Source organism: Pan troglodytes, chromosome 4 (genome assembly GCF_028858775.2).
Source record: "Pan troglodytes isolate AG18354 chromosome 4, NHGRI_mPanTro3-v2.0_pri, whole genome shotgun sequence".
Lineage (NCBI taxonomy): Eukaryota > Metazoa > Chordata > Mammalia > Primates > Hominidae > Pan > Pan troglodytes.
In genome coordinates this window covers 46,352,737-46,365,445 of record NC_072402.2, presented here as the reverse complement: position 1 = coordinate 46,365,445, position 12,709 = coordinate 46,352,737, and the positions used below count along the sequence as shown (strand labels likewise).

The 12,709-nt window shown below is 38.8% G+C and overlaps 1 protein-coding gene across 6 annotated transcripts in view; it reads left to right on the top strand.

Annotated features, from left to right (window-relative positions):
* The window catches only part of PIK3R1 (phosphoinositide-3-kinase regulatory subunit 1), a 110,519-nt gene extending 98,056 nt beyond the window's left edge, over positions 1–12,463 (top strand). For 4 of the 6 annotated variants that reach the window (XM_054684299.2, XM_009449067.5, XM_517729.9 and 1 more), the window contains 9 exons: positions 5,947–6,049; positions 6,798–6,896; positions 7,000–7,180; positions 7,406–7,531; positions 8,233–8,375; positions 8,858–9,034; positions 9,130–9,198; positions 9,881–10,051; positions 11,120–12,463. In XM_054684299.2, the coding sequence (XP_054540274.1) occupies positions 5,947–6,049; positions 6,798–6,896; positions 7,000–7,180; positions 7,406–7,531; positions 8,233–8,375; positions 8,858–9,034; positions 9,130–9,198; positions 9,881–10,051; positions 11,120–11,309 (1,259 nt within the window). In that variant the 3' untranslated portion in view covers positions 11,310–12,463. Of the gene's footprint in view, positions 1–1,760; positions 2,433–3,257; positions 4,532–5,946; positions 6,050–6,797; positions 6,897–6,999; positions 7,181–7,405; positions 7,532–8,232; positions 8,376–8,857; positions 9,035–9,129; positions 9,199–9,880; positions 10,052–11,119 lie in introns of those variants that run through there. The other 2 variants (XM_003950543.6, XM_003950542.6) reach the window with 2 other exon arrangements.
* The last annotated feature ends 246 nt before the right edge of the window (positions 12,464–12,709 follow it).

Sequence of the window (12,709 nt, the reverse complement as noted above, 5' to 3'; positions counted from 1 at the left end):
CTACAACACTAGCAGCTTCGTGAAAACTGTACTTTTGATTTACTAATTAGTGAGTCATATAGATCAAGTGACAGTAATACAATTATGTACATTAGTTGGTGTCAAATTTGGACATACGAAATATACAGAAAGTTGATGGTTTTCTCCCAAAGCAGGAATTACTGATTCAGTTCTACCAGCAGAGGGCTCCCTTTTTTAAGCTAATAAAGAACATGTGTCTTGCAGATCACTTTTTAAACACTAAAATTCAACGGGAAAAAGATTCAGCTCACACTTTCCTAATATAATAGGACCTCTTTGGTAGATGATTGTACATATTGTGAGAAATTTGTTTAAGGCAAAGTTTTTCCAATCTATTTCAAGACTTTCTTTCTATACGTTGAGGGAGTACTGCTTTCCAGTGGCTTATTTTCTTCTGAAACAGAAAATATACTGGTGGACTTAACAGAGCATTTTAATCTTAGAAGGTTTTGACATGAAACATCATGTGAATCCAGACAGGTATGCTTAGGAGACTGATGTTTCCAATGTTTCTAGCTTTAGAAAGGCTATTTTTAAAAGTAGGGCAAGATTATGCAGCTCAGGATGCAAGGGTATTCTCTGAACTAACCATATGTCCCTATGATCAGATGGCAGATTCACTTATAGACTGTTATTTCCATTGGGAAAGTTTTTCAATATTATATCAGTTGCACTAAAGGAAAGTTTGTAAAATCACTTTCATCGTGGGTTTAACAGCACTTTCCAGATATTTCAAGTAACCCTGAAGCTAGTTGCTGCTGTTGGCCTGTGTGGACTTTATGTGACCACTGGATCACTTTCCCATGCAGAGTATGAGGGTATTATTGAAAGAACCTATGTCTTCAAAGGGAATGAAATGTTTTGTTTTAATTTAAGCAAGCTAAAAACAGAAAAAACCAGAGTTTTGTTAGGGGTGTGAAATTTTTTGCATGTGGCTTAAAAGATTAACTTCAGTTTTGTCCATTTTTTTTTACTTTCTCTAGCAAAGGGAAGTGAGGAGCAGGGACAATGGGTAGAGAAGGGCATTTGAAACCATCAGAAGATTGGGTTCTAGTCTTAGGGCTATAATCTTCTGCAAACCACTTCACCTCCCTGGGTCAGATTTTGTTTTCCCCTCTATGGCATGCAGGAATTGATTGAAGTGAACTCTAAATTACTTTCTGGTGTAAAGTTTGGTGATTTCCCTGGATAACCTTAAAGCTATCTATGCTCCTGCAACTGAAAATTTTCTTAGATCAAATTTTAATTAAATAGTAGTCAATAATCCCAAGTCTGGTCCATTGCCACTTTCTCAAATAAAGGGCAAACATCCGCTTAGAAAGGTATGCCCTTCTCTGCCCTTCTATCCTTTACCCCATTAGCTGGCACATAAACCTAATGCAGAGACACCTTTTAATTAGCAGGTCATATGGCCATTTAAATGCGAGTTGCAATCGACCTCATAAAAATAGCCGCAGTGTTGTTTTATTCTGAATCGTCACATGATCATGGAGTATAGTATGCATATGGTGTGGGGTTTAATATTCGTCCGAGGATGCCCTCCGACTACTTACTATTGAACATTTTTGTAATCTGCTGCCTGCCCGATTTGCTCACAAGGGCTTTCCTGTTACACCTGCAGGGCTGTCTGTGCTGGTGTGTGGGAGGAGGTGCAAGAGGTGGACACGAGCGAGGCACTGTGTTCTGGGTTGTTCCAAGAGGTTCAGGCCTTTACAAGTGAGGCTTTGATTCTATTTTTTGCTGAACTAGCTCAGCCACTTCCTGTGTTTGGCTGTGCATAGTGCCTCGCTTCACTGTCGGCTACTTGAGCCCCGCGAGCCAGCCAGCCAGCGCGCTCAGCAGCCAGTGAGACTATTTTAGGTCCCCTCACAATGGCCTTCTCATTTCCCAGGCGAAAATGAGCAAGTTGGTCTTGCATTGGCCACTTGTCAGCCGATGACAACTTTGACTTGGGCTCCCCTCCCCCTCCCGAAATCCCTAGCTCAGCAAATATTTGAACCTGCCCAAGTTAATCATGAAGCTGCGATCTTTATCTAAGGGAGACGTGCGAACGCCTGGGCTCCTTTCCTCCCCGATACAGTAGCGAAATCCAGTTGGCTTCTCAATGAGGAGCCGGCAGTGAGCGGCGGTGGCCCGGACGCACTGCCGGGCGGGGCGTGGGGGCGGAGGGACGAGCCGAGCCGAGCCGAGCGGAGCTGGGCCACTGTGCACGCCCGGAGGGTCCTGGCGGCGCCCCCGCTCCTGCGCGCACTCTCGGCGCCGGACACGAGCACTGCCTGCCGGGAACAGGCTAGGGGGAGGTGCGGGGGCTTGGCCCACTTGGTGGAAGAACAGCTTTGGGGATTTTTTTTTTTTTCATTGTCGGATACAGGCATTTCAAAGGGAAACCGTTGAAATGCATAACCTGCAAAGTAAGTTGCCTTGAATTTGTGCACTTCTCTGTTCCTTCCCTGTGGTTTATCTGAGCGGTGCCTTTCTGTAGTTTGTCTTGGAGTACGTGTGTGTGCGTGCGCCCCTGCAAGCGCTGCCTGGGGAGGACAGATGGGAGATTAGGGGAGACACTCCCCCTGTCCTCGAGGGGGACAGTGGCTGGGAAAGATAGGGTTTAGGTTGGAATTTCAGTAAGAAGGTACTAATTACAACGTGCTTGGTTGGAAGTTGGTGCCAGGCCAGGGCTTGGAGAGACCATGGGAAAATCACCTGTCTCCCTGCCTTCTCCCTGAGTTAGTTTGCCACAGAAGATCCAACAGCCAGACTGGTTTGCACCGACGGTTCCCAAATGCATGGACTGGCACTCTGGGCTGTTACACCCGCCACAGCTGCTCGGAGAACTTGTCTCCTTGCTTCGGGGGAGGGTCGACATTTTAATTAAACTAAAAAAGAATGTTTTTCTGAATCTTAGGGCATACAGCCACTTTTACCATTTTTATCTGAATTTGAGTTCAGGTAAACTTAGGCAAATAGAAAAGTGGGAGAGGGTGGGAAGAGACAAGGTGAGCCTGCTTTTCCCAATAATGGGAAAATGAATTAAACTAGACGGGGGACGTCAGAGAACAGAATGCCTTGCCTTTGGTCTGCTTTTTAATATATTTTATGATCCCAAATTTTACAGAAAGTCTCAAGGGTTTCTGTGTTTTTTAAATGGTCAAATATGTGACATACATGTGTACATAGATCACAGAGCCCCACTGTAGTTTTTTTAAATGAGCCACATTTACCTGGGGGAAGAGCCCCTCCCCTCCCCCGGCATCATAATATTGTGAATGTAAAGAGAGATTGGTTCACAATGAGAGTGTACAGTAGGCTCCTATAAGGGTGACAGGATTATATGCAGAATGACTTTGAAGAGCCAAAATTGATTTATTTATGTTAAGTAGTGCTAAGAAGGAATATTTGTCCCCGAGTGAGGCATTTGAGATAGAGGGGAAAAAGCAAAAAAAAAAAAAAAAAAAAAAAAGTGATTACATCATCTTCCCGTTCAAGCAGTATTAGTAGCGAAGATGGGTTCATCAGTGAAATATTTTGCAAAGATAAATATACCTCTACTCTGCATTCTGATCTATAGCCTCTTTCTTTTTGGAAGAAGCATTTTCTTTGCCCAGTTTTTTTAGGCAGTCACATTAAAATTCTCATTAATAATGTTGACAGACAATTACGTTTATTATTTCTGCTAATAGGCATCTGCATTCCTATTCAGAATTTTCATTGTTAGTCTATAAAGTCTAGTTTTAACTTTGGAATGTTTGGTAGAGGAGGACATTTTATCTATACATTTTCTTTTAACTGTCCTTTCTAATGTGGTACATTTGTGACAGTGTTTGAATTCTGGGTTTTCAGTGAATTATGGAGGACTAAAATACCAGGAGTAGTCCGTACTGCTTCTCTTATACATGAGAGATATCTAAGGACTATAAAACATAACTTAAGTATACCCTTTTAATGCCTTTGTAAGATTTTTAAACCAAGGAATGACTGGGCTATCTATAAACCCAGATGCACTAAGTGGGGAGAAAAGCTCGGAGCTGCAGCATATCAGCTTTTGTCAACCTGCCAACAGCAGAGCGTACCATGCTGCAAGGAGTAATAAACAAGGAATTAGAAAACTCGCTGCTGGAGAACAGTCAAATTAAACACCTTTTTGAAAGGATGAGCATGTATATATTGCAGTTCTATTAAATGTAGCTTCTCAGTGAGGTTGGCATTATGTTAAGGCTGGTATGGAAGAGAACTGATGAAGCAGGAGTGGTCTGGTGACATTTTTCTGACTTGATTGGCTGGGGCGTGTGATGTAATAGGTTTCAGTGCAGCCCCTTATAGGTTTTAAAATGAATTCCAAGACACCATTACAAAGAAAGCCGGACTCTTTCCTTATAACTGAGCTCAGCCAAGGAAACTCTTGCACAAATGTACAATACTGTTTGGAATATGGAAGACCTGGATTTAGAATATGCCAAGACAGATATAAATTGTGGCACAGACTTGATGTTTTATATAGAAATGGACCCACCAGGTAATACTGCAGTATTATTGTAGAGAGTTAGTTAATTTCGTGGCTTTTTAATTTTTCGAAAGCTACTGTAAAAGATCCTTTTTGGATTTCTGTTTTTATTAATTTGTTTCATTGATAAAAATTAGTTTGCTCATGGCTTAAAAATTAAACAGATTGTTTGACTGTCTGTGGAAGCAAGCAGCTCAGGCTGTGTGTGGTAAATGCTTATCCTTACTTGAATGGATATGAATTGAACTCCAGTTTTTCACTGGTGTCTTTTGTTAATCGAGATCCTTCCCTGGGTGAGTTATGTTGTGGGATATTGTCCCTGTAATTAAAATGATGCATCTTTTGTGCTGCTTTTCTCTGTTGCCAGTGGATGAGAACAGTGTAGCACTTTGCAGTGATAACACTTGGTACTTTAGAAAGCATGTAAAATGTAGCAGTGATTACAACTCAGTTGTCTAAATGTTGAGACTTTGCTTGCTCTCTCATATTAAGATATTATAATGAAAAAAGAAGTTGACTTTCCATTATTGTTAGTCTTTGTAAAATATTCTTGGTAGATACCTGAAATCGTTTTTTGCATAAAATAGTAACAGTGCTTTAAAACTTATGACAGAATTTACCTAAAAATCCTAGATTTATTTTGTTTCCTAAGTTGTTTTAATTCCAATGTTAGCTCTCCCCCTGCCCCCATTTAAGGTATTCAGGAATACTGCAGTCTTTTATTTGTCACCAATTGGTATATATGAATACTGATTTGACATTGAGGAAGGGGGATATCGTTTTTAATCAGACCTAGTATATAGAGCACAATTTATCCAACAGAATATTAACATATTAAAGAGATTTAGGGCACAGATGAGAGTTTCTTAAAGTGGCTTTTGGCAGAACAGTGCCTGAAATACTAAGATTAGAGAAACCCAATTGCTCCTCTTAAAACATACTGCTGTAGATGAGCCTTTTTATTACTGCAACAGAGTTTGTGGAGGACAGAGACCAAATTTGTCTTTCGTAATTAAATAAGAGGAAATTAAAGCCAACTCATGTTATTCCTGCTACTCATATGTTCATAGTTTCTTACTTTAGATGGATTTGACCAGGCATGAAACTTTAATATAACTAGAATCTAGAAGTACAGAATGTCATGACTCTGGATTTACTTTGAAATTTATTCACATGGCCAGCCCAATTTATTTGTTAGTTTCTAAGGCTCTCTCTCTTTTCTCCTTTTCAGTTTCATTTCTTTTTGAGCCATGCTCTGAAAGATTTTTTTAAGAAAATTATCTTCCATATTGCATGGAATTGTGAACAAATGCTATATATTTCAGTTACTCTAATTTTTTATTTTTTTAAAGTAAAAGTATTCATCTAAAGAAATTTAGTTCTAATGTAGTTGGGATTGCGAACAACTTTTTCTTTTTCATCTGCAGCACTGCCTCCTAAACCACCAAAACCCACTACTGTAGCCAACAACGGTATGAATAACAATATGTCCTTACAAGATGCTGAATGGTACTGGGGAGATATCTCGAGGTAAGGCTACAGAAACTTCGTTTTCACTAGATACAGAGAGTTTTAGATTAAAAGAAAGAAAAGCACCAGCTTGCTAAGTTCCATTTTTAGGATATCATCCAACATAAGCATGAAGCATAGTTGGTTCTCTTCCAAAGACGACCAGAAAAAGTCACTGAGCACTGGAGAACTGTGGGTGCTGGATGCCACAGGAAATTAAATACCCGGGAAGTTTCATTATTGACAGAGATGTCAGTGAAGTGCCAGAGTGAAGTGGCACTGCCTAAGAACAGAGTGTGAAGGCACTCTATCTATTAAGCACAACTCTAAGTATTCTTGCCTTAAACACAATAAGAAAACAATGCCATTTTATGTTAGCTTTGGGAAGGGGGAGTAAGGTTGGAGAAACCTTTTTGAGATCATGAGTTTCTGTGCTCATTTGTCAGAGAGATTGTAATGTTTGGTTGAAAAAATAAAAACTTAGTACCACAGATACACCAATAGTGAAAGTGATATGCACCTGTTTGTGATGAGACTGCAATTGCTAACATTTCTATTTAAACAAATTATTAGCTCTTATTAGTAAGCTCTGAAAATGCAATTCATTAATTTAAATCTATGTGGGCAGGAGGAATATGGGCACTCACTGTACTTTCCACTTGATTTTGCTGTGAACCTAAAACTGCTCTAAAAAATAGCCTATTTTAAAAAATATAAATCTGTGGTCACTAAACCTTAAGATGAGCATTGTTTTGTGTTTTCATTTCAGGGAAGAAGTGAATGAAAAACTTCGAGATACAGCAGACGGGACCTTTTTGGTACGAGATGCGTCTACTAAAATGCATGGTGATTATACTCTTACACTAAGGTAAGCCAGGGAATATAGCTGAAATTAGGGTTTTGGGCTGATATTAAAACATATTTCCTTATTCCAAAATGTTAATACCTTTATTTTTATTTTGTTTTTACAGGAAAGGGGGAAATAACAAATTAATCAAAATATTTCATCGAGATGGGAAATATGGCTTCTCTGACCCATTAACCTTCAATTCTGTGGTTGAATTAATAAACCACTACCGGAATGAATCTCTAGCTCAGTATAATCCCAAATTGGATGTGAAATTACTTTATCCAGTATCCAAATACCAACAGGTAATAAAAACTGAATGAATTATCCAGTTACGATGTTTAGACAAGATCCTTTTAATACTTAGAAAACATTTGAAGCAGATGAATTACATGTAATCAAGTCTAAAAAACTTGACACTCGTAATTACATAATTGCAATTTTAAAGATGTTTCCATGTCAGCTATTTTGTTAAACAATTGTTATTTGATTAAATACCTTATCCATTGAATTTATTTTAATCTTTCTAGGATCAAGTTGTCAAAGAAGATAATATTGAAGCTGTAGGGAAAAAATTACATGAATATAACACTCAGTTTCAAGAAAAAAGTCGAGAATATGATAGATTATATGAAGAATATACCCGCACATCCCAGGTGAGTTTTCTATGAAAATCAGATTAAAAAATAAGAGTTCTAAACTTTTAAAGACTAACATGGAAAAAAGAATTTAAAAGGTTGACTTTTTACGAATGAGGTGGGGGTGAGAGCATTTATTTGTGAATCATTGTTGATTATTCTAGCGTAATATCTCTAAAGCTTTAAACCAAAAATTTTAAGTATCAGAATAATAAATTAAGTTCACGTGATAACTGAAGCAGTCACTGAGTTTCAAGTTGATTTAATTCGTGATAGAAGGATCCTGTTTAGATTGGAAGTTAGTTATAACTGGAAGTTTCACAGACTTGTCTAATTCCTGAAATGGAGATTTAGGCATTAATATATATCCTACCATGAAAAGGAAGGGCTATATACTGCTGTGCTTTTCTAGACCCTTATTCTTCACTGGTCACTCATGTATCTGGGAATGCCAGAGGGAATAGAAAACAACAGGGATGCTATAAACTACAATAGCTTTTAAGAAGATAAAAACTATAGGAAATTGCCACGCAATCATTTTTCATAGATTGAGAAAATTCTCCAGAGGAAATACTTGTTTCTGGGATACTGTTTTAATGGATTTTATGAATTTGAGTCCCACTCTGCTAATAATACAGATCAAATGTCCTGGTAGTGTCTTGCAGTAAGAAATTGTTCTATGAAAGGTATGACATTATCTTTTTAAAATTATGTTGCAGGAAATCCAAATGAAAAGGACAGCTATTGAAGCATTTAATGAAACCATAAAAATATTTGAAGAACAGTGCCAGACCCAAGAGCGGTACAGCAAAGAATACATAGAAAAGTTTAAACGTGAAGGCAATGAGAAAGAAATACAAAGGTTGGTGTTTCCCTTGTTCTTGTGCTAGAGATAACCAAAATCCTCTAAAACCATTTAAAGATGATCTCGCTTTCTGTGCTTTGAATGATCACATGGACACAGGAAGGGGAATATCACACTCTGAGGACTGTGGTGGGGTGGGGGGAGGAGGGAGGGATAGCATTGGGAGATATACCTAATGCTAGATGACGAGTTAGTGGGTGCAGCGCACCAGCATGGCACATGTATACATATGTAACTAACCTGCACAATGTGCACAGGTACCCTAAAACTTAAAGTATAATAAAAATAAAAATAAAAAAATAAAATAAAATAAAATATGTTGAGCCACTCCAAAAAAAAAAAAAAAAAAAAAGACAGGAAGAGAAGCCACGCTTTACCTAAGGAAAACTGCTGGGAAACCATAGTGAAACTTTTCATAAACTTTGGGGACCGTTCCTGATGTACCCAGATAATAACAAATACATTTCTTTTGCCTGCAGGATTATGCATAATTATGATAAGTTGAAGTCTCGAATCAGTGAAATTATTGACAGTAGAAGAAGACTGGAAGAAGACTTGAAGAAGCAGGCAGCTGAGTATCGAGAAATTGACAAACGTATGAACAGCATTAAACCAGACCTTATCCAGCTGAGAAAGACGAGAGACCAATACTTGATGTAAGTATTTGAAATGGAATCCTATACATGAATAATTGGTGATTGCTACAATTCAGGATGAGTTAATGCGTTCTCTTTTCAAAACTGTTTTTCAGGTGGTTGACTCAAAAAGGTGTTCGGCAAAAGAAGTTGAACGAGTGGTTGGGCAATGAAAACACTGAAGAGTAAGTAGTTACTAAAGATGGTGATAGCAGAAGATTTTTCTCATTTTAGGAAAATGCATGACTTGCTTTGTTTTTAGAACAAGTGAGGAATTTTACTGAGTTTGGAACATCTTGTAGGAGAAAATGTATAAACTCAGTGCCATTATCCAGAATTTTAAAAAAAGAAAGCTTAGCTAAGGAGGACTAGGATTTATTTTTACTCATAATGCTGTGAAACAACTCTCTGTGTCCATAATGATGTCCCTGAACATCTGAAAAATCCCAAAATATTTTTGGAACAGTCAGAGAAAAAATAATTATGCTTAATATATTTTAAAGCTTAAGTATATACTTTGTTTGAATTAGTCAAAAACTGGCAATCTGCCTAGTCAATTTCCTGATCTAAACTGGATAAACGAGATTATTTTAATACCTTCCACTCTGCCCAGGTACCTGAGTGTGGTTGCTTGAAAACAGAAATAGTACAGTTGATTGGTAACTCTTTGTCCTGGGAGGTTGCACTGGAGGCTGAATACCAGGAGAGGAAAACTCAGGTCGGGCAGAGGCAGGCATGTGATGGCCAGTCTGACTGGCTTGGTAGGGGCCAGGAGGGAAGTGAGGGGGGTATGCCTAGGGAAGACAGCAAGGCAGGCTGATGGCTCCTGCACTCTTCATTTAGAAACTTTCTGTCCTGCCTGCCTAGCCAATATTCACTGGTGGAAGATGATGAAGATTTGCCCCATCATGATGAGAAGACATGGAATGTTGGAAGCAGCAACCGAAACAAAGCTGAAAACCTGTTGCGAGGGAAGCGAGATGGCACTTTTCTTGTCCGGGAGAGCAGTAAACAGGGCTGCTACGCCTGCTCTGTAGTGTATGTATCTCCAGCAAACTTTTCTTTACAACATCTCATGAAGAGATGTTTCATTTTTATTCATTCATTGAGTTTTGGGGGCAAAGATTTGACATAGTTTTAGTCTTGAATAAGCTTACAGTACAATAATGTAGAAGAGAAACCAAAGCAGCTGTAATACCATTTTAAAGTCTAGCCAGAAGTGTATGTTAATACAGTCTAATAGATACCTACTGTTTAGTTGGAAGACTAGGTTTGGATTCCCATTCAGTGCTAATTAATCATGAGAAATCGCCAAGTCTTTTTTTCTCATCTTTAAAATGGAAGTGGCAGTGCCTGCCTTTTTTGCCTCTCAAGGCTACTATAGTTAGAATCTGAGGTAATTTATGTGAGAACATCACCCATAGGAAAAATACTCATCAGGAACAGGTGAAAAAAAAAAGGATTCTGATCACTATCCTTGAGATAGGTACACCCACATTGGATCACTGACATCACCATTTCCAAGAAATTAATGTCCTCTAGTAGGGAATGGTTCTAAAAGTATGTTACACTCCATGATCACCTTTCATTTAATGAGAGAAATAGTCCTACAGCAAAGAAGGGTACTTTTGTCCTTACTGTGCATAAGGGCACATGCAGAGATGGAGAGTTGTGCAGACACCTCAAGGACAGCCAGAAAGAAGGAATCCTATGAATAGTCATAATGGGAGTAATAGTAACACTGCTAGTCATGGAGCACTGCAGATAGTTGTCCTCATCATGATTGGAAGCTACCACTTGTTGCATGCTTACTGCATGTCAGGCATTCTATCTAGCATATTGCATGCATGATCTCATTTCATTTCTCAAAGTAACTGTATTACATACATTTTACTATTGTCTTCCCTTTAAACCATTTTAAAGATGAAAATACAGTCAGTGAAGCTGGGTTACCTACCCAAGGCACTCGGCCAGGTGTCTGTTGTAACCTAGGACCCTTTCCCCAAGTTGAGACTGCACAATAATGCTTTTTATTAAAGATGCCCTGAAGAGTTGTGAATTGTCTTGGACAAGCTCAAAAGACAGTTTTTCTTCTCTCCTCTCTAGGGTGGACGGTGAAGTAAAGCATTGTGTCATAAACAAAACAGCAACTGGCTATGGCTTTGCCGAGCCCTATAACTTGTACAGCTCTCTGAAAGAACTGGTGCTACATTACCAACACACCTCCCTCGTGCAGCACAACGACTCCCTCAATGTCACACTAGCCTACCCAGTATATGCACAGCAGAGGCGATGAAGCGCTTACTCTTTGATCCTTCTCCTGAAGTTCAGCCACCCTGAGGCCTCTGGAAAGCAAAGGGCTCCTCTCCAGTCTGATCTGTGAATTGAGCTGCAGAAACGAAGCCATCTTTCTTTGGATGGGACTAGAGCTTTCTTTCACAAAAAAGAAGTAGGGGAAGACATGCAGCCTAGGGCTGTATGATGACCACACGTTCCTAAGCTGGAGTGCTTATCCCTTCTTTTTCTTTTTTTCTTTGGTTTAATTTAAAGCCACAACCACATACAACACAAAGAGAAAAAGAAATGCAAAAATCTCTGCGTGCAGGGACAAAGAGGCCTTTAACCATGGTGCTTGTTAATGCTTTCTGAAGCTTTACCAGCTGAAAGTTGGGACTCTGGAGAGCGGAGGAGAGAGAGGCAGAAGAACCCTGGCCTGAGAAGGTTTGGTCCAGCCTGGTTTAGCCTGGATGTTGCTGTGCACGGTGGACCCAGACACATCGCACTGTGGATTATTTCATTTTGTAACAAATGAACGATATGTAGCAGAAAGGCACGTCCACTCACAAGGGACGCTTTGGGAGAATGTCAGTTCATGTATGTTCAGAAGAAATTCTGTCATAGAAAGTGCCAGAAAGTGTTTAACTTGTCAAAAAACAAAAACCCAGCAACAGAAAAATGGAGTTTGGAAAACAGGACTTAAAATGACATTCAGTATATAAAATATGTACATAATATTGGATGACTAACTATCAAATAGATGGATTTGTATCAATACCAAATAGCTTCTGTTTTGTTTTGCTGAAGGCTAAATTCACAGCGCTATGCAATTCTTAATTTTCATTAAGTTGTTATTTCAGTTTTAAATGTACCTTCAGAATAAGCTTCCCCACCCCAGTTTTTGTTGCTTGAAAATATTGTTGTCCCGGATTTTTGTTAATATTCATTTTTGTTATCCTTTTTTAAAAGTAAATGTACAGGATGCCAGTAAAAAAAAAAAATGGCTTCAGAATTAAAACTATGAAATATTTTACAGTTTTTCTTGTACAGAGTACTTGGCTGTTAGCCCAAGGTTAAAAAGTTCATAACAGATTTTTTTTGGACTGTTTTGTTGGGCAGTGCCTGATAAGCTTCAAAGCTGCTTTATTCAATAAAAAAAAGAAATGAAAAAGATATATGAATATGACAAAGTATTGCTGAGTCCAACAATGTTGTTTTAAGACTCTTAAAATACGGTACCTGGCAATGTTTATTTCATAAAGAATTGTGAACTTCTTGAATCTAGGGAGGGGGAATGTAGTGAAGGGATGTATCAAGTGGGGTGGTGGGAGGGGGAGGCAAGGTTATATGCACTTTCTCATGATTTACAGAGAAGTGAATAACTGCAAAGTGAAGTTGCTTCTTCTACTTCAGTCTTCT